The sequence below is a fragment of the Fukomys damarensis genome, unplaced genomic scaffold (genome assembly GCF_012274545.1).
Source record: "Fukomys damarensis isolate Sample0158 unplaced genomic scaffold, DMR_v1.0_HiC HiC_scaffold_39, whole genome shotgun sequence".
In the NCBI taxonomy this organism is placed as follows: domain Eukaryota; kingdom Metazoa; phylum Chordata; class Mammalia; order Rodentia; family Bathyergidae; genus Fukomys; species Fukomys damarensis.
This window is the reverse complement of record NW_022900951.1, coordinates 10,083,826-10,103,380: the sequence shown is the minus strand read 5'-3', so window position 1 is coordinate 10,103,380 and position 19,555 is coordinate 10,083,826. Positions and strand designations below refer to the sequence as shown.

Genomic DNA, 19,555 nt, shown 5'->3' with positions numbered 1-19,555 from the left:
ATGAAAAACTTTTGCTTACAAGCCCAGCTGTGCCTCCCAATCTTCATTAAAATACCTGCCACTAAAATAAAGTATGCTTTTTCAAGTTTAAAAAAATAGTATATCTAAGTTTTTTTCTGAACAAGCACAAAAGGGTCATTATCCTTTGCGGTATCTGTTGCTAGGGAAACATCCACTTACAATTACAAGCACAACCACTTGCTATGGTACCACTGCTCACCGCATTCATTACAAATCACATAGGTCATCATCTGTTCATCTGGGTTTGAGTTCCGCACCCAGCTTGGGAGGAAAAGTGTCCCCCTGGCAATCGCAGTGACCTTGCAATTGTATTTCTCACAGCGCCTGCATTTGATTTTATCTGTCGGTGTGCCATCACTCACTTGGGGAAGGTAATGTTCCCGGATGCAGGACTGCGTGTAGGCCGCCCTCAGCTTCTTCAGTTCCTTGTCTGCCATCTCCATGACAGTCATTTTGGCAAATTCTTCTGGAGACATGGTCCTGGAGAGCAAGTTTTGTTGCAAGTGGCAATTTCTAGGGTTCTTCAAGTTGGCGACTTTGCTTCTGATACAGGTTTTGTACTTTTTGATGTTCTTTGAGTAAAGGGTAAAAATGTGCTCTTCGATTTCTCTTGCAAAGTTTTGCCACAAATCAGCATTTGCCTGACCTGTGGAAGAACTAGTCAAAGCTGTATAAAGAAGCTCGATGCATTTGGTCCTCATGGGCACTGTGGGATCCTGCAAGTCACTCGGTCTATTGCCGGTGGATTCAGGGTCACTGCCCCCAAAATGCTCTTTCTTGATGTCCATCTGAATAGTGCTACCTGAGGGCCTGATCATTTCGGTGGGGGCCGCAACATCCTGGGGCGAGGGCAGAGAGTTAGAGGCGCAGGTGCCGGCGATCTCATCTTGACTTTGGTCATGAGAAACTCCTGCACCTTCTTCTTTACTACCGCCTGGAGAGGACAATGTAGAGCTGTCCCTTGTTTTGAAGTGAGTATCCTTATAAAGAGCTTTCCACTTTAACAGCAAATGCCTGGCTTTCTTTTTCAAAGTCGCTGAGGGACAGTTCTTGAGGACTCTGTACACAGCTCTGACCACATCTGTCTCCTGGAGATGCTCCTTAGTCACATAAACCATCTCTAGCTCGGTAAGATGGTTGCCAAGGTCCTCAAAATTCCTTTTAGCCATCAGCTGCTCAATAAGGGAAGCTCTGGCAGCTGTGTGGTTTGTGTCAGACATCTTTACAGCTGCAAAGAGACAAAGAAGTTTCAGTTTTCTTAAGGCCACTTTCGCTAGTCACAGCTCCTGGATAGCGAAAGAGCACTTTCTGCCAGTTACTTAACACAGTTTTCTGAAGGAGCAATGTAATGGAAGTGGGTGTGATATGTCACAGGACAAATCTGCGATGTGGAATGATAGTTTCACTTTTGGTAGTTGAAGGGGGGTAAAAAAATGGCGTTACAAACCATTTTGGCACTACGAGGCTCACTGGAGGATCAGCTCTAACTTTTTGTACCTCCAACTGTACAAATCAATGTCGTTCTAGATCAAGATCAGTCAGCTCATTTGGGTGGAACTAGATGATCATGGTCGGGATGAAATCATGCCGTGTCAGCATCAATAGGATAATGCTGAGCAACACTGGATTGTTTTTTCCCTCATATTCAGCAATATAACCGAAATACTTGCTGATTTTATAATCTTGAAAGTGTTACTTTTCTGCACATGAAAGAAGAAAAATCAAGAGGAAAGAAGGGTGCAAATGTCTCAGGGAAGCTAAAGAAATGTTAAGAAAGCACAGTCTGGGAAGCAGCTGAAGCTAGCATTGGAATCTTCTCAACAATGGGGCAAACAATCCAGAGGATTTATGGCTCTGGACTAACTGGTTTTTCACATAGGGTGGTTTTTGTTTTTGGTTTTCAGGGCTAGGGATTGAACTCAGGGCCTTCACATCTCGAGCTATATCCCATCTATGTCTTACTTTTTTTTTTTTTTGAGACAGAATCTGGCTAAGTCACTAAGCTGCACAGGATGGGCTTGAACTTGGGATCTTCCTGTCGGAGCCCAGCTCCTACAGTTTTGTTTTTGAAAAGAACTTTTCAGTACAAGAAGTTGCTAGATGATTGTGTCTCCATGAATCTCATCCCAGGCAGGCAAATATTTACTTCATCTAATTTCTACATAATGTAACTTGCCTACATGAAAGCCCTCGATTAATATTCATCTGCCTGGTCTAAATATGAACATAAACATCCTGATGGCAGGGACTCAATCTTCTTGATTGCTTGGGCTCCATTTCATATTAAATACTCACTGAACATATACAGGATAACAACACCAACATAATTACAGGAGAAATTAATGCACTCTCCCAAGAAACCATCTGATGATTACCCTAAAATGAAATGTACCTTTAGTCAGTAATTCTACATCTGTAAAATTACTTCAAGGAAATGAGAAACGTGGAGAATGTATATACAAGAATTTTCTTCAAACTCAGAAAAAAATTAGGCCACAAGATAGGAGAATGGTTAAAAATATAGCACACTCTTAAGATGATATAATGTAACAATTTAAAATTATACTTTTAGAGAATAACATGGGAGGACAGTCATAATGTTATTTGAAAAATTTCAACACTGACTTACCATGTGATCCAATGAATCTACTAAAGAGAAACAAAAACATATGTCCATGCAATACACACACACACACACACACACACACACACACATTTGTTTTACTTTTTCTTTTTATTTACTTATTAATCTTTTTTAACTTTTTTTTTTTTGGTTGTTGTTTTTTGTTACCAGGTGTCGAACTCTGTACCTTGTGCTTGCAAGACAGGCAGCAGCACCACTAAGCTAAATCCCCCGCCAGCAAAACCATTTTTTAGAATCACAGTAATATTACTCATAATGGCCAAAAAATGGAAAAGCCCTAATGCCCATCAACTTATTAGTAAATAAGTGAAATGTAGTATATCCATATAATACAATATTTTTTAGTCAAAAAGAAATGAAGTACTGATTTATGGTACAACATGGATGAACCTTGAGGAAATTATGCCAAGTGAAAAAGAGGCCAGACACAAAAACATCATATACTGTATGATTTCTTTTATATGAAACATCCAGAATAACCAGACCTATGGAGACAGAAATAGTGATTGAACTAGGTATGGCTGGGGGAGAAGGGAAGTGGGGGGTTGGAGAGAGAGGGGTGTGGCAGCTAAGGGGTACAGGGCTTTTGTTGCGGAACAGTGGCAATGATCCCAAGTTGATTGTGATAATGGGTTACAACTGTGAACATACTAAGAACCACTTGAATGGGTGATTGCTGGGCAGGGTGACACACAGCTGTCACCCCAGCACTTGGGAGGCTGAGGCAGGAGGGTTGTCACAAGTTTGAGGCCAGTGTAGGCTACATAGTGAGTTCAAGGCAAACTTGGAAGACATAGTGAGACGCTGTCTCAAAACACAAAACCAAGCAAATAAATAGATAAACAAATGGGTCTCATCAACAAATGACTGGATAAACAAAATGTGGTATCTATATATAATAGAATACTACTTGGCTATAAAGAATGACTAATTTGAGACATTCATAGGAAAGGGGATACATCCAGAAAATACAATATTGAGTGAAATAAAGCAGACATGCAAGCTTAAATACTGCACGGTAACTCTTACTTGAGAGAAGAAAGTACAAAGAAAATGATATAGGATGGGTAGTCAGGGACAAGAGGATGGATCTCTTGCAATAGGGAAGTGGTCTAAGCAAACAAGGACAAGGGGTGAGGAGGAGGGGGAAGGGGAAATAGGTAGAATAAAGAACAGGAACCTAATAATCCCAATTAATGTAAACACTATACATCATGACATGAGTGAAAACAAGTATTATCAACAAGTATGGAAAAGGGGAGAGGGGAACTGGTGGGGGAGGGAGGAGGAGGAGGAAAGGAGAAAGGGATTTAAAAAAAAGAAACAAGCTAAAATAGATCAATATAACTACTCCTAAAATGACTGTAAACTGCATGAATTGCAAACATGTTGAAAGAAAAAAAATTTTAATAGAAAAAAAAATTCTATCAGAATCATACAGAGGGTCCTATGTTGTGTAAATATGATGAAACTAATGCGTGACAATAAAAGCCACGGTTGTATTAAAAAATAAAATAAATGAGTGAACTGTATAATATGTGAATTGCCTCTGAATAAAGGTGTTAGAATCATATGCAAAAAGGACAGAGATACACAAATTTTAAAGAGTGGCGTTTTCTGAATGCTAAGAGTTTGGGTTCTTCTACTCTTTTCTGTGAGGAGCATGTGTGTGATTTCATTTATGAGTAACACACACTGGAAATACCTGCCTAGTGAGAAACAGTATGGGAAGATCAGTCAACCCCGCCCATCCTCTTCTCTGGAAGGAGAATATGGTCTCTTAAAGGCGGTTACAGCACCTGCCACTTGGGGCTCAGACGTGAATTCACCACTTCCTCACAAGGTGATCACGGAATCTCAAATAGCTGCGTGTCCCCTTAAACTCTGTCCCCAAACAGGAGGTTAAACAGCCCTGGCCACAACTATGAGCTTCCTTCCCACTGCCATTTCCCTGCAGGGATAGCTCACCAATGCCTGAGAGTCTGTGTCTTGCAATTTTTGACACTGCTACGGAGAAAACCTGAGTAGTTGTTCTTTTGTTTTTTAAAGCCAGTTTAACTGTTACTCGGTGGACCATCAATTCAGGGTCTTCAGAAATTCTCCTAATAATTGAGAATTATTGAGGATTAAAGAGAATTTTTTCCTTTTGAAAACTCTGTTTTCAGAGACTGCAAACAGTAAAAAAGGTCTTCCTAAGAATCAAAGGCTTGATAACAAAAAACAGGCAGGATAGCCCAGAAAAATAAAAACACACGCCCTCAAGACCAGGGCATTTCTCTAAGTGGCAGCATCAGATGTTGGAGAAGTCAAGCTGAGGGCCAGAGCATCTGAAGGGGGATTTAAACTGCAGCTTTGGGGCTTCAGGGCTATGAAAGCAGTACTTTATCTTACTAGCAAAGCTTTCACTTTACTGGACTTACATGAATTTACAGAAGCTAATGCACTCATGTGTAACAACCGAAAAGCACTTTGCCATCTTCCATCTTCCTTCCTTCCAGGCTGGGGCAGAACCCAAGGCCCTGCGCGTGCTAAGCAAGTGCTCCACCCCTGAGCTACCCCCCAGCTTGCATATGTTTTGTTCATTTGCCTTTTCTTCATATTTATTTAAACATTTTAACTGTGGTAAAATATATAAAACATGAAATTACCACTTTAACCCGTTTTACGTATGGAGCTCAGCAGGGTTAAGCACATTTGTGTCGCTGTGCAGCCATCTCTGCAACTCTGCAACATTTCATCCCACAGAGCTGAACTTCGTGCCCATCAAAACGACAACTGTTCCCTGCCCCAGCGACCACCACTGTACTTTCTCTCAGACCTCACAGAAGTGGAACCACATAGTGCCTCTCCTTTTGTGTTTGGCTTATTCTATTTCACATGAGATCCTCAGGGCTCATCCGTGTTATACCATGTGTCTGAATTTGCTTCCTTCTTAAGGCTAAGCAACACTGCACTACATGTTAGGGTCACATCATCTGCTGATGGGCATTTGGGTTGCTTCTGCCTTTGGGCTGCTGTGAACATGGGTGTACAACTATCCCCTCCAGTCCCTGCTTTCAATTCTATTGCATATATATCAGAAGTGGAAGTGTCGGATCATTCACTCATTCTAAGATTTTGAAGATTCCCCATACTACTTTTGCCATTCTCTTCCATAGTTTTCACAGCACTTAAATCCTAGTGAACTTTCTATTTTCCTTATGGAATAACCACATGGATATAAAGCACTTACTGCCTGAAAAGTTGTAACAGGGAAGCCAATGGGACACAAAATCTTGAGAACTGCCATCCGAGGACAAAGTCAGCTGCATGTCCATTTTAGTTTTCATAATTCACTCTACAAATATTATCAAGTAGCTAGAATGTCCTGGGGGCTGAGGCTAAAGAGTCTTGGCCTCAGAGGAGCTGACGGCCTAGTGGGTATAACAATAAGAAACTGGCCAATGACAACACACAGGAGGTGGATTCCTAACTGTGCTTAGGCTCTCCACCATCTGGCCAGTTACAATTGCCTCTTTACTGCCTTCACCCTGATTGCTGGTGCTCTGACAGAGGGACCATCCTGCAGTACAGAACTCTGCAAGACAGTCTCTCCTTGTGCTGCTTAAAGCCCTTCAGGGTTGGGGATTTAGCTCAGTGGCACAGCACCTGCTTGGCCATCGTGAGGTCCTGAGTTCCACCCCCGGTACAAAAAAAAAGTCTTTCAAAGTGCCCTCTGCATGGAGCCCAGGAGCCTAGCCAGGTGACAAAAAGTGCCCCCAGGACTCTCCCACAACTATGCTCAACCACAGATGGGCACTCCCCATTTCACAGCTCTGTGCTTGTGCTCCAAGTGGTCCGAGTCAGTTAGCGTGTGTCTGTCTGTCTGTCTGTGTGTCTCTGTTCCTGCTTTTCTGTCTCTCTCCATGGCTGGTTCTCAATCCTGCCTGTACATCAGAATCATCTGGGGGTAATAAACAGTAAGAAAATAAAACAATGTCAGAGCCTCATTAGATAAAATGAAATAGAGTCTCTGAGGGTAGGGCCTGGGTATTTGTTCAGCTCTGCAGCTGATTGACTTAAACCACACAGGCACAACCCCACTGCCCTCAGAGCACAGCAGGGCCTCCCAGACAGGCTGCATCAGGCCCAAAGACATCAGTAGGCCCATTCCTCAACCAAACGTACAAAACCTCTCTAACTTTGGATTTTGCTAGATGAGTCTTAACTAAATCAGAAAGCACTCAAAACATCACCCTGTGCAACCCAAGAATCTCTACAAATTACAACTGGTGACTATAATGTTTCAAGTGTCATAATGTATACCGTTCTTGAGATCCACTCCCTTGCTTACCTCTTAGCAGTGGTACTGAGCAAGTCTGCGTGCCATATACACTCACATCATCTCCATCTGCACAAGCCCGAGATAGTTATACAGCTTATCTCCATCTCACAAGTGACAGAAACCTGTTAAAACAGCAAACAATTGCACAGTCCTTTTTTCATGGTGTCTATCACACGTGAAAAACACTTTGTGTCTGTCTTCCCCATAAGACCGTAAGGGAAAAAGCACATCTGTTTCATTCACCATACACACCAGGCAAACACCTGGCCAGTGCTTATTATTACTTAACTAGTATTTTCTTTTGTAACCAAGTGGCAAGCATCCAGGATGCACTCTTCTCTCTGCTATGAGCTACACTTCTTCACACTACAGATCAGCTTGCTTGTATTTGCTGCATTTAAGCCCAGTGCCACTCAGCTTCTTCCCTGGGAGGCCAAGCCCATCTCAGTTCTAATTATAAAAATCCTAGATCAAAGCAAACCATGGTGTCCACTATGAGCTAAGCAAGTGGGTCTGAGAAGTCAAGCCTTTTGCATAAGGAGGGTCAAATAACACTTCCCAGAAGTGAAGGGAGATGAGCAAGCTGGCTGAGTTTCTTAATCACTGTGTGCCTCCATTTCCTCATCTACAAAATGAGGACTATCCAGGATCCTAGGATTAATATGAGAACTAAATGAGACAGTCACTATAAAGTGCTTAGAACTATGCACATCCCATAGCTAGCCTGACTGACAATTAGATAGGTCTACAAGTAAAAGGGTTAAAAAGACCTACTATTCCAGAGCAGGGGGTGGGTGAACATCAGCAAAGGTCAGGCTGAATATTTGAGGCTCTCCAGGCCATACAAACTCTGCATGGACTCCCAACTCTGCTGCTCTTGGAGTAGGAATAGCAAACAAAACACATAAATGAATGGGCATGACTTGGTTCTAGGAAAACTTATTTACAAATACAGGCAGGCCGCAGGACAGTTTGTCGATCCTTTTCTAGATCAGTGTTAGCTCAGAGAAATAGAATTCAAGTTAAATACAAAATTTTCCAATAGACAGAAAAAAAAATAGGTGAAAATAATTATATCAACTATATAATGCATCACAATATCTGTATTACACAACATATTACATAATTATAGAATAAGCATAAACGTATATATTTATTTATAAACAAAATATATTTCTATATAAGTACTATTTATAAATATGTATTTAAAAATATACAGATATATAGCTATAATCAATTACCTAAATATAATTGATATAAATATATATTTACGGAAATACAAATATATAATTATATAAATGTAGTTAATAATATATTATTAATATGTTATGGTAAGCCAGTGCATCCCAAATATTCTTTTCTTTCTCCTTTTATCAATATGGTGCTGGGGATTTAACAAGGGACAAAGCATGTACTCTATCGCTAAACTACATCTGCCTGGCCCTCAACACTGTTTTTTAAACATGTAACTGATATAAACAAATTGAGGGTTTTGGTATGAATTTCCCCAAAATTTGCTGCACTAACAGCTTATCTCAGTTCTGACTAGTCACATTTTCAGTGTTCAAGCTCCATGGAACCAGTAGCTACACTACTGGACAGCAGTTTCAGAACATATGCTAAAGGGGATAATGTTCAGATATACACCTGTACCTCTAACTACTGAACACATATTTTAAAAAAGTTTTTACAGTCCCAGCAAGAGTAGGCCCTAAATATTTGCTGAGTGCATATAAAAGCTTGTCAATAAAAACTAATTTACGGGTAAGGTTCACACACCTGCACTAAAACAGCCTCAACCCTGAGAAACGTAAAAAGATCATAGTGAAAATTTCCTAAACTGGGAATCCAGATTTGTTTAGATCTTTTTAAGATTTAGAGAAACTTTGTAGCCTGAGCCCCCACCAAACGCTCCACCTTCACGAGGAGTCCCTTCTACAGAAAAAAATTATGCCCAATGGTGGCGGGGCATTACAACACCTCGTTAGGATCCTTCCCCGAATGATGATCCCGAGAAAAGCTGTAGCCAGGGGAAGGACAGCTCACGACCCCACCCGGGCAGGGGACCGGTTCCGGTGGGTGGGGCCGAGCACCCCAGCAAGGCTTGCCGCTAACCGTGCTGGAGTGACAGCCCCGAAGCCTGCGCGCGAGCAGCGGCGGCCTGGAAAGGTCTGCCCACACCACAGAACTGGGCTGGAGGGGAGAAGGGTGCGGGATAGGGCCTATTCGGCCCACAACGCACCGGAGAGCCTCCGCGAGCAAGGGTGGCCTTAACTGAAAACAGAGACTAGGCCTTCCCTGAAACACAGGCCTGAAATGTAGCTCAGCGAAAAGCGCAGGCGCAGCCACGGCGACGTCAGCCCCTCCCCGTCCAGAGAGGACTTCCGGTTCCCAGGGCTAGAGCAATCAACCAATCCAAGCTTCCGAGCCGAGAACGCAAGCCTAGGACCAGCGCATGCGTACTAGGGAAATAGCGCCTGAGCAGAAAGATCTGCGGATGTGGGCGGTCCCTCTGCGGTTTCTCTGAGGGAGGGGCTGTGGTACGGGTGGGCCAGAAGTGAAACTAAACCGGATGCTGTTGTTTTTATTCAGCAGCATGGTTTGTTAAACTACCATCCAGTTGACCCTGTCTGCTTTCTATCAAGACAGTCGTGACCGTGCTTAGCTAGAGTTTTGAAATAACCGGACATAACAGTAATGCAACAAGTATTGATTTCAGTCTCATACATCAGTAGCTGAAAGTATTTGTAAATATTAAGTAGGCGCATTCTGAACGTCTCACCTATGCACGTCCTTTGCCTCCACAGTGAACTTGAGAATGTGACCGTCTCTTTTGCTGATCCACTGCTCCAAAATAATTGAGGCAAAGCCTTAAGGAAGCCGAGTTTTCTGGTGTGGATGCTGGGTGATTCTGTGATTGAGTAGTGTGAATCTTATCCACAACAAGGGAGGACAAGAGCAGTGACTCACAATGGTCATATTGGGGTATGTCTGATCATATTTTTGTGTGGTTTGGACAGTGTTTATGTTTTTGTCAGTATCAAGGCATGATTACAAAGGAGTCTTGTCTTCCCATGATCCGTCACCGTCGAAGAGTACCCTTATGTGATGCTGATGTTCTGTGAAATTATTTTTGTTCCACACAAAAGCACCAAGGTCCGGTTGTGAATGCTCAACTGGCTTGCAACTTCTGGTACTGAAAAGAAATTAGGCAAAATTCAGAAAAACAAAAACGACTCAGGATCCAGGTTTTCCTCTGGTGTGAAGGAAATACATTATGTGACTTAAGAGGCAAATTATACTTACTGTGCAGTCCCTCCCTGTCCACTACAGTTGCCTATTTACATTCAGATACAATTTAAGAAGCAATTTCCTCAACTGCAGTAGCCAAGTGTCAGGTTCTCAGTGGTCATCCGGGGCCATTGGGTGCCATTTTGGATCACACACAACTGGAGAACATATGTGTTGCTGCAGAAGGTGCTGTGGAGCAGTGCTGAGTTACTTCATCAAGAATGAATCTATAATAGGGCTGGCAATGGACACTAAAAAGATTACTGAGAATTTAATTCTCTTGGGCAATTTTTAAGTAGGCAATCTATAAAAGTACTCATTCCTATGAGAATTAGTTATACTCAGTTTTGCGGTCTTTGTTTTCAAATTCTTGTTCAGCTGTTTCAATACTCTGGAATTCTTTCTGAAGAATTTCCTTCAGTACAGTAGAAACCTCCTTTTAATTCTTACTAAGTTTCTGAGTGGCAATATTAATATTTTAAAATCACACAGACAACCCTTTCCTGTCAATTCCCAGGGAACACAGCAAAACCCTTTATGGGTCCTCTCCGTAGGCTAAGGCTACACGTCATTCCCAGAACAGTTACAGATGTTTTCCATGGAATGAGGTCAGTGAAACTGCACGTTTCTGAGTCCTAAGGTGCTGACTTATGTTCATTTTCTGATTAAACACCGGGACTAAACATGAAACTTAAGTGAAGATTTTGTTGTAGGTCACGGAACATAATGCATGAAATTAGGAAGAAGAGGAAGGGGAGCGAGAGGAGGAGGAGGAGGAGGATTCAAATCTCAGGGGTTACAGAATGTATGGAAACAACGAAAAGGCCTAGACTGTAGAAATAGAAGCCTTCTGTTTAGTTCTGCAGTGTATCTTAGACTGGTGCAAGTGAAATGACAGAGAAGCAGTGAACATCCCCAGAGCAAGGAGACTTAAGACTTCATTGCTGCAGAGACCAGGCAGTGTCAGACTGGTGGCCCAGGGATGAATTAAACCAGCTGTGTGACAAGTATATGCTGAGTACCTTGTTTCAAAGACACCAGCTAGACTGGATGGGGAGGATGGGGAGGGAGACTATGCCTCTGATTTCAAAACATTTTTTCACCTAGTTTAAATGTTTCACTTTAAAAAACTGTTTAAGGACTTCCTTCTTTGGCATAGCCTCTTTGATGTAGTTGTCATCAATGCTTAAGTTATGTATTTTAGTTCCTTTTGCTGAGGAATAACTTCAATACAGTGCAGTGGACAAATACTAAAGTTGCATCTTGGTAAAAATTTATCTGCATATACATATATACATACACACCCAGCTAATCATCACCGGGATTAAGGTACCTATAAATGGTTCTTCCCCAGGGCTTCCTCTGTCTGCTCCTCCCTTCACCATGGGCAACTTCTTCCCTTTGACCTCTGTGTCTGATGAGTAGTTTTGTATCTGTTTGAGCTTCACGAAAATGGACTCATTGTGTGTACTCGTGTGTAGCTTCTGTCACTCATGTTATGTCTACAGAATTCACCCCTGTTGTGATTTTTCCTTCTGTGTAGTATCCATTTTACTATTGATAGATATTTGAGTTTCCTTAAGTTTTGCACTATAATAAATAATGCTGCGTTGAGCCTTTTTTATCCACGCCTTTTGGTGGACATATGCATTTATTCTCTTGAGTATTGTTATGGTTTATACCTAGTGTCCCTGTAAAGCCTCACGTGCTCATAGGCAGGAGGTGATCGGATAATGGGGGAAGTATAGCTGGCTTGCCATTAACAAGCAGGGTCTGGAAGAAGAGGAAGTCACTGTCGCATGACCTGAAGGGGTGTATCTCCTGTCCCAGATCCTCCTTTGATCCTCTCTGCTTCCTTGCTCCCATGACATGAGCAGCTCCTCTGCATGCCCCTCTTCATACTGTGTCCTGCGTTGGAGCCAGAAGACTAAGGACTGAAATGTGACCCCCAAATAAAACTCTCCTCCCATAAGTCTTGGATGTTGGGTATTATGTCTCAGTGATAAAAAAGTAACGAAGACAATACTGGTATGTATCCAGGAGTGGAACTGGGTGACAGAGTAGGTGTATGTTTTAATCCACACTGCCAAAAATTTCCCTTAGTCGTTGTTCCAATTGACAATCCCCTAAGCAAAGTGTGAGAGAGTTCTAGTTGCTTCGTAGCCTCACCAACACTTAGATCGTCAGTTCCTTGAATTTTAGCCATTCTAGGTTAACCTACCTAGGTCAGCGGTTCTAAAGAAAACTAATTAGAATGACTTGGTGAACTTTTAACAAATTCCTGGTGGCCAGCCTGGACATCATGTAACCCTGGCTGAGCTTGAGCTTGTGGCACCGCTCCTGCCTCAGCCTCCTGAGTGCTGGGATCACAGTCATGTGCCACCCCACCTGGCAGAACCACTGGTTTAATAGTCTATGCAGGGCCTTTGCTCACACACTTGATTAAAAAAATTTATTGGTATGTTTGTAGTACTCATTGTGGCATACGCCCAGTTTATTAAGGGTTATAGTTCAGACTAAGGCCTATGCGAGGCCAAAGAATAACTTTCATTCTTATTCATTAGTGGAGAAATCATGAAGGACCAGTAAGTCTGGCTTCAAACTCTTCTTGGTGAATGTAATAAGATGAAAATCCTGGGGCAATGCAAAACTTTTTACTATTTTGTTGCTAGCGTTCCTTTGAAATTCATTTAAACAGAAAAATATATTAAAAATGCAAAAAGTAATGAAATAAGGGGATGCCGGACCAGAGATTTAGCTTAGTAGTTCCGCCACCTGCTTCACAAGCTCAAGGTCCCAAGTTCGATCCCCGGTACCAAAAAAAAATAAATAAATAAATAAAAAGAGAGGAGAAGAGGGGATGCCAACTCCACTCAAAATCCTCTGCTTTCCCATTCAGTTGCCTTTCCAGGTGCCATATAGATGCTTCTCAGAAGAAGTACAAATGCCCAATAAATACATGAAAGAACATTCAACATCTCTGGCCGTTAGAGAAATGCAAATAAAAACAACATTGAAGTTCCATCTGATTCCAGAAAGAATGGCCAGCATCAAGAAATCAAATAATAGCAACTGCTGGTGGGGAAAAAAAGAACCCTTCTACCTTGTTAATGAAACCACTGTGGACATCAGTCTGGTGATTCCTCCGAAGTCCAAAATTAGAAATTACATTTTACTCAGCTGTTCCCCTTCTAGGTATCTTCCCCAAAGAGTTAAAGCCATTATGTGACAGGGACATATGCATACTCATTTTTATTGCAGCACAACTCATGATAGCTAAATCACGGAAGTAGCCTAGGTGCCCATCAACAGATGAATGGATAAAGAAAATGTGGTATTTACACACAATGGAGTGCTACTCTGCCAGAAAGCATACATCTGAGTTATTTGTGGAAAAATGGATGCACCTCGAGATCACAATGTTAAGTGAAATAAATCAGACACACAAGCTTAAAGATCATATGGTTTCTCTTATGTGAGAAACTCAAAATATAATAAAGAGCGAAATAAAAGATGAATAATGGGAAGTAGGGAGATCGATCTTTTTAAACATGGGAAGGGACCGAGAGATGGAAGGAAAAGGGAAGGGAGGGGAGAGGAAGGGGAAGAAAAGAAAGGAGATGTGTTATGTACATGGGCCAGCTCCCCACGAGGATTGTAATAAATACGTACTGCAAGCATAGACTAATAAAAGCAAAAAATTGAAGAAAAGGAAAAATCCCAGCCAAAGCCCTCTCTTGGGGTTCTTTTGCCGCTGTAGCACACATGCAGGAGGAGCACAGCCTGCCAGCCATCCTGGGGTGTGCACTTCCCCATGAAGTACCCCATGTCCTTTGGTCCCCTGGCTTTCACCTTAAAGGAAGATCCTTCTGTAACGCAGGTCATCAGAGCAGCGAGACATGAATGTTGAACTGCAAAGCATTGGTCGCTGCGGCTTCTTTTCCTACTGTCCTCACACTGTGGAGCCTCCTGGCTCGTCCTCATGGACAGACACTGCACATGCCATCCACAGCGTGCCTGACATCTCCTGGGCTTGCTGTCAGGAAGCCCCCTCATCAACAGTGACAATATAAAAGCTATCTATGTCTTCCTGTGAGTATGAAAGGGCAGACACGTTGGGCCAGAAGTGTACTATTCTGATTATGGTGTCTGAGAGCAGCATTTTTCCAGTTCAGCCTCATTTTTTTTTCCTCCAGAGCAACCTAACACATTGTAGCTGTTGCATCATTTGGCTCATACACAGATAAGAGTGCCTATATTACTTGTTCTTTCTTTCAGGCCAGACTCGAAGGCCACCTAGGTTTCTAGCTGCTGAAGCTATTGAAGGTGTCAACTCTCTTGTCGAGACAAGAGGGAATCACTTCGGCTGGTGTATTACCTGGGATAACCTGCGTGCCCGCAATTCCAGCTTTTGCAGGATGGGACTTTTGTAGGTAGACTTTGGTACTTTGGGGCCACCCAGATTTGAGCTCAACTTCTGAACAGCCACTCGGGTACCCCTTCTGCCCTAGGCAGGGGACAGCCACACGACCTACACTGCACCTGACCGCAGCCCCTCCCTGGGATGTGAATCGTGAGCGGAGTACAGTGGAGACTAAGCATGGTGAGAGATCATCCGGGCAGTGCTGACACCCTTCTTAAGCCATGCCTGTGGTGGCTCTTCTGCTCCCAGCCCTGCAGCCCACTTCCGGGGCTGGCTCTCTGGCCATCCTTTTTACCCACCTGAACATTCCTGCTTTCCTTATTGTCACTCCTCTGTCTGTTTCTGCTGCTTGTTACCAGGAAACACTGACACAACCATTGCAGTGTGGCTCTGAGATTTGGGGGAAGTCAGAAATGAATCTCTACGTTACCGTGGTGCTGCGATTCCCTTCTCACTCGTTCCTTTAGATCGAGGCATTAGATGCTATTATAAAATATTACTTAGGAAAGGTTACACTCGATGCTCTTATTTCCCATGCCTGAGTCATTTTAGAAGAATGATTTCCCTTCACTTGCCAGAGCCCAGCCAAGTGAGACCTAGAACATTAGCAGCGTTGACAGGGGTAAATTGGGAGGGAAGGAAATGTCTGAAAGACTGGATTCTTCAAGGTCTCAGAGTGACTGAGTTGGAAGATTTTGGTACTCAGAGAGAAGCAGGAGTTCATAAGACACTAGAGAGGGGCCGAGATGGAGAGAAGAGGGAACAGAGATACCAAACTTGATGTTTGGCGGCAGCCACACAATGCACATAGGCTGCCACAAGGGGGCGATGCTGGCACTCAGGTTAAAACAATGCACAAGGCAAGTGGCCATTGTCTCCTGCTCCATGCGTGACAGCAGCTTGGACTCATCGAGGCAGAACAGTGGGATGTAAAAAGTTTTAACACTGTCCAGAAAGAACAATGGCTGTGATTCATGTGAGAGCTCCAGGCCCCTGAGCAGTAGGACTATTTCCTCAGGCCTTCACTCCAAAGGCAGTCGGACCACTTCTCAATGTTTCAGTGACACTCAGCTCTAGCAGCCTACTGACGTCCAGAGCCAGTGGCTAGGCTGCATGGCAGGCCAGGGGACATCCTCAGTGTTAGAGACTTTGGTGGCTGGATTACACAAGAGTCAGTGTAACCTCAGTCACAGCCTGCTTGGCATTGACGGGATCTAGCACAATGTCAGACAGATGAGGTTTTCTCTTAAAGAGGGAGGCAAAGTACTCTGATTTCTCTTCAGATCACACAACACACCACTTGCCTTTGAAAAGGGGATGATTCTTTCATTTTCTGAAGTAAATTCCTATTAACGTATAACACACATATTGAAAACTCAGTCCACAAATCTTAAGTCTACTGCTCAATATTTAAAAGGTGAACATAGTCATTCAAAGAGCATTAACAAACAGAGTTATCAGCTTTCTAGAAGTTTCCCCCTGGTGTTTCCTCCCAGCACCTCCATCAAGAGTAAACCATTCCAACTTCTCCACCAGAGATAATTTTGCCTAACTGGAAACATACATGCAGTATGTGCTCTCTGGCTTCTTCTGATTAACAAAATATTTTAATAGTTTATCTGTGTTACTGTGAGTAGCATTAGGTTGTTCATTCACATTTCTTTATAGCATTTCATTGAATGAATATATATTTTGACTCTTTTTTATACATTGACCCAGTCTAAATCTTGGAGGGTCTCAAAGTTATCAAAGGAGTTTAAAAATAACATATGTAAAAACAGTGTACTGAGATAAATTCACCAACATTCAATAAAAGCCAGTTTTCACAAAAATAGAGACATGTCTAGCCACTATCCTTGTCCTCTTTTCTTTCTTGGGGAGAAACAGTGTGTTGTGGACTGCTGCTCTGATAGCACTCTACCTCCCACTAGAGCTGCATTTATCAAAATTATGTTATATAACATTGTCCTATTCACCCTGACAGGTTTCCAAAGCATTTGATTTTTTTGTTATTGTTGTTATACTGGGTATCGAACTCTGGTCCTTGTGCTTGCGAGGCAGGCAGCAGGACCACTGAGCTAAATCCCCGGCAGCATTTGCATTTTCTGATAGACAAGACTATTTGACTCAAAAACAAATAACTAGTTTTGTACCAGAGTATCCAATCAAAACATGTTCCAAAACTTGACAGTTCTCCCTCAAAATGGAGAATTTTACTCGGTGTTATCACCTAAGTACTATCATGTGTCTGATTGGAGTAGGAGTTAAACAGCTGTCTTGGAAAAGTAAGTTCTAGAAAGTCCAAGTTCCTTTCACTCAGAGAAGGTGAGTTCGGCTGCACTCAGGGGTGAGAATGTTATTTGCGATGTCACAGCCTGGCAAGGAACCAACATTTCTATCCCTTCTGTCATCTGCAAGGTAAGAGTCTGCCATTAGGCAGTGAATCTCAGAGTGCCTTGGGTTTTTGCCCATCTTCTGCACAGTGGTTGTGGCAGCTATTGCTCTGTACTATATTTGCAAAGACATTTGCATAGAGAACAGCCTAGGAAACAGAGATCGTGTCTTCCTTCCAGAGTGCAGACTGGGTTCTTGACCGAGTATTTTCTTCTGCCAGTACAAAGTTTGAGCAGGTTTTCTATCAGCCCTTTTATAATACTGGGGGTTTCCTAAACTTGGGGTTCTTGGCCTGACTGGGAGCTGTGACTCACTGCTGCTGCCCTGCTTCATGAGAGAGGATCATACCACATGACAGCATGAGAAAAATCCAAATGTGAAGTATGGTTTCTATGGAGTCCATATTACTTTTGGTTTATCATAAAACTAAAAAAAAAAAAAAATCCTAAATTGAGTCATCATAAGTTGGGGACCGTATGAAGTTATCATCAAGGAATACCCTCAGGATTCATGACCACACGAGGCTAATCTTAAATTTGGATGAAAAGAAAGCCTCAATCTTTTTTTTTTTTTTTTGGAGTCCTATTACCTGTAAAAAAGAAAACGAATTTTTTTTTTTTTTTTTTGGAGTCCTATTACCTGTTAATTTAGTTTTCAGTCATGGGCTGAGGCTTTGAGCTCAACTATATATGCTAAGTGGCATTGCAGTCAGGCAGCCTAGTGAAGCACTCATCTTTCCCACAGTAGTAAGTAATTGTAAGATTAGAAAGTATTCCCACAGAGAAAAGATTGCAAACTGCATTTCCAGGAAAGCAAATAATCATACACATATGTAAACACAGAATCAACCACATATTTTCTTACTTAGGAAAATTTATACCAAAATGCAAGGTGGTTATTTAGATATTATTATTACAAAGAATTTAAATATACATGCTTGGCTATGAAAGATCAGGTTGAGCCACGTAGGCAAAGTTTATCTTTAATATCATAGCTGCCAAGAAGCACCATAAAAGTCAAACAGTCCAACATTTCTCTGGGAATTTCATTGTTGTTGTTCTAGAAATGTTGCATGGCGAAGTTCAGCAACCTATGTAGAAAAGTCAGATCTACTGGGCAGAGGGAAAGAGACAGACTGTCCCTGTCACATTTTATAATATATTGGGGCAAAGTTCAGAAATGATGGAGAAGACACAGTGGCACTGTATTTAAAGCAAACATTGGCACATCTGATACAAGAAAGACATTTCACAATGTTTCTATCAGTATATTCCAATTTTCAGGTTGTATTTCTAAAATGGGTTATGATGTAACATCAAAAAATAGAGAACTGACACAAAAAGCCAAATACTATGATCTAAAAGATAATAGTAACATTCAACCTTCCACAGTTAAAAGGCCATCGGGACATAACCCTGAAATGAGCAAGACGCCATCCACTGCAATTTCTCCAGTTTTGCCTTTGCCACGTTCTGCTTCAAAAATGATCTAACAATGGAGAAGGAATAAAAAATCACTTCAAAATATGCAAAACAGCGATCTAACCAAATGATTCAACAGTTTTTAATAAGGACTGAACTCATGCATTATTATGGTTTAATCTAGATGCCCCACCCAAGCCCCCTGTGCTCATAGGTGGAGTTTTGGGGAGTGACTGGATCATGGGGGTGTGACACTCCTCAGTGAATTAGTCCACTGATCAGACTATAGCTAAATGTGATGCTGGGAGGTGAGGCCTGGTGGAGGAAGTGGTCCGTGGGGCGTGGCCCGGAAGGGTCTGTCTCCCTTCTTCCTTTCTTGATCTCTCTCTCTGCCTCCAGCCTGCCACACCATGAGCTGTTTCTCCTCTGCCATGCCTCCCTGCCTTGGAGTCAGCTGACTATGGACCGCAACCTCTACAAACTGTGAGTCAAAATAAACGTCCCTTCCTTACAGTTGTGAATGTTGGCTATTGTGTCTCAGTGAGGAGAAAGTAACTAAAATCTGCATCATTATTGCACAGAAGCTGGCTTGGACACTGACTACATAGTAATATTTTGACTATATAGGAATAGGTTTTCCAGACACTGGGCATCCACACTGAGAGTTCTGTTCAGAGAAAACACAGTTATAGCAAAATCTAAAGATTCTGAAAAACCCTATAAAGCTAAGAAGGGTAAGACTTAAAAGGAAACCTTGGAAATCCCATTTAAAGAAAATAAATGAAAACAAAAAATTGTTTTATAAAAGCCAGGTTAAAAGAAATTGAATATTTCCTTACACATCTAATGCAAAACTATATAGTCAAAAGAGAACTATTTTTGACACATTCAGATTTTGGTAGTTTATAGTAGTATAGTTATTTTTCTTAAATTTCTTGCTTATGAATTTGGAAATTGTTTAGAATGTCATTTTTCATGTATTGAAAATGTTTCACAGTATGATGCTATAACCATTTATTTTAATAAATCTATTAATA

At 42.0% G+C, this 19,555-nt stretch overlaps 2 protein-coding genes across 10 annotated transcripts in view; both read right to left on the bottom strand.

Annotated features, from left to right (window-relative positions):
- The window catches only part of Tceanc (transcription elongation factor A N-terminal and central domain containing), a 17,768-nt gene extending 8,410 nt beyond the window's left edge, over positions 1-9,358 (bottom strand). Inside the window, exons 1-4 of one of the 7 annotated variants that reach the window (XM_033760086.1) lie at positions 8,970-9,358; positions 7,764-7,865; positions 6,999-7,111; positions 384-1,249 (exon numbers count right to left, since the gene is read on the bottom strand). In XM_033760086.1, coding sequence (XP_033615977.1) covers positions 384-1,241 — 858 coding nt within the window. In that variant the 5' untranslated portion in view covers positions 1,242-1,249; positions 6,999-7,111; positions 7,764-7,865; positions 8,970-9,358. Of the gene's footprint in view, positions 1-7; positions 1,250-6,998; positions 7,112-7,763; positions 7,866-8,969 lie in introns of those variants that run through there. The other 6 variants (XM_010613959.3, XM_010613961.3, XM_010613962.3 and 3 more) reach the window with 6 other exon arrangements.
- Positions 9,359-17,996: 8,638 nt separating this feature from the next.
- Positions 17,997-19,555, bottom strand: part of Egfl6 (EGF like domain multiple 6) — a 54,084-nt gene continuing 52,525 nt past the window's right edge. For all 3 annotated transcript variants that reach the window (XM_019206050.2, XM_033760316.1, XM_010613966.2), the window contains exon 12: positions 17,997-18,585. In XM_019206050.2, the coding sequence (XP_019061595.1) occupies positions 18,475-18,585 (111 nt within the window). In that variant the 3' untranslated portion in view covers positions 17,997-18,474. The remainder of the gene's footprint in view (positions 18,586-19,555) is intronic.